Source organism: Physeter macrocephalus, chromosome 18 (genome assembly GCF_002837175.3).
Source record: "Physeter macrocephalus isolate SW-GA chromosome 18, ASM283717v5, whole genome shotgun sequence".
NCBI lineage: Eukaryota > Metazoa > Chordata > Mammalia > Artiodactyla > Physeteridae > Physeter > Physeter macrocephalus.
In genome coordinates, this window is record NC_041231.1 from 20762048 (window position 1) to 20764144 (window position 2097).

The 2097-nt window shown below is 40.5% G+C and overlaps 1 protein-coding gene across 1 annotated transcript in view; it reads right to left on the reverse strand.

Annotated features, from left to right (window-relative positions):
• The window catches only part of LOC102984718 (AN1-type zinc finger protein 6-like), a 3014-nt gene extending 2315 nt beyond the window's left edge, over window positions 1-699 (reverse strand). Inside the window, 1 exon segment of the mRNA XM_055079612.1 lies at window positions 696-699. Within this exon segment, the coding sequence (XP_054935587.1) occupies window positions 696-699 (4 nt within the window).
• Window positions 700-2097: the final 1398 nt, after the last annotated feature.

The following is a 2097-nucleotide window of genomic DNA, read 5'->3' on the forward strand; positions in this document are numbered from 1 at the left end:
GGGAGAGAGACGCAAGAGGGAGGGGATATGGGGATATATGTATATGTATAGGTGATTATCTTTGTTATACAGTAGAAACTAACACAACACTGTAAAGCAATTATACTCCAATAAAGAAGAAAAAAGGAAATCATGGGAAGAGTGTCCAGAAGCCGCATTTTGAGAACAGTACTTAGTTTAGTATTCTTACCTAGAGCGGGTTACCTTCATCTGCCAGGACCACTGCCCGTGAGTGACAAAGTCCTGCTGGCCCTGGAAGTGCCAAAGGAGATTTCTTTGGCTACTACCATGTGAAAAAAAAGCTTTCTTACTTGAGAAATTAAGCACGTTTGTCTAAATTTGCAACACCTGACTACCTTCTGTAGGAAAGAAAGCCATTCTCTCCTTGGGTTTTCCTGCTACTATAAGAGCAGATGCTAAGGAATGCAGAATGGGGGGAAAAAAATTCTAGTTGCCTCCTGCCATAGCTCGGGAGATTCATTATGTACCAATGAAATGACCTCAAAGAGAGAGAAAACGATAAATCTAGGCCAAGATTTCAGTTTAAAGAAAAGGCAAGGGGGAGAGTAAGCGCTAGGTATATTTTCCAATGTAATGCTAATTGAAAACATTTCACTTATGTTCAAGGACATTCACCTTTCACTGAAAGGTCGTTCAATACCTTCAAAGAGAGTTTTCTTTAAAACGGCACGTACCCATACTTCTAGCCAGAGACTTAAGTTCTGTGGAGAGCTTTCTGCTGACAGCCTGTGTTGTTGAAAAGGCAGGTATTGGATACAGGTGTTGTGAAGGTAGATGAGCCCCAGCTGCTCAGGAGAGACGTGGGGACGTAGAATGCTCCTAGGCAACTGGAAGGGACTTGCAGTAGACGGTGGCCTGCCTGGGCGAAGAGCTTCCGGATCTAAGCAACAAGCTGGTGGAAGGAAACGATGCAAGCTGTGAGCTGAGCATCCAGGCTTGGTAGGTACGCTTAAATTGTATTTTAGAAGGGATGGTAGAGGAGGATTTGGGGAAAGATGACGATGGTGTGCTTTGGAATCAGATAGCCTGTAATGCCTGAATCTGCCTCTCACTTGCTTGGGGCTTTTGAGCAAAGTGCCTGAGCGCTCTAAGTCCCTTTCCTCTCTCATAAAACGGAGGTGGGATATGCCTGCCTCTAGTGCATGATAAATAAATGAAATAATACACAGAATGAGGTTATCGCTCTACGTGAGGAAGGAAGCCCTCAACGCTCCGAGCTTAGAACCAATTTCAACCTTTCTCCCATCTCAAATATTGCAGGAATGAGAAGGTTAGCGCTAATTTTTCTTAATACTTGAAATTTCATTCTGTTTATCATTTTCCTTGACCCCATGTGTAGACTTGCTTATTGCTCAAGGTGAAAACTGACACAGAAAATGCCATATTGAAAGGAGACTCCCACTGTTTTTTCTTGGGCTTAAAAGGGAGGTGAAAAAGAAAAAGTAGCCTTCTTTCCTTTACTGGTTCAGAGCAATTTCCCAAAATGGTCATATGTAAAGAATTTTAGGTTTCTGCCTCCTTAAGTGTTCGATTTCAATTATTTTCCTCGAAACTAAATGGTATTTTCAAGGGAAAAAAATTGCATCAAAAATATTGTTTTCTCCCTCTTCTCAGATAGCATATTCCCATCTGAGTGTTTTAGTTGTTTTAAAGCCTTTCTATACAGATGAAGGAAAAACTTGACTCTTAGATACCTTCACATTTTTATGAGTAAAACATGCATGGCATCCTGGAATACCTTCAGGCTCATTCTTATTTATGACATGTTTTTGAGAATTTGAGTAAGACTCTAACATGAAAACAGTTTGATCATGACGTTGTGATTTTTAAGGCAAAAAGTACCTTAATTAAACATATTGATCTGGATATTTTTTTTCTTGGACAAATGTGAGATCACTTGTCACTTAATAAAAGAGTAGTCACTTTTCCAGCAGCAGAAAAATCCCAGGAAGCTTTTCAGCCACTAAACTTGAGATAGAAAACCTTTGAGTGCTGTCCTATCAGCATCTACTACAGATTCTTTTCTTGGCTCTTCCTTGAAAATCCTGTGTTTCCTAGGCTGAAATAGACCCTGTG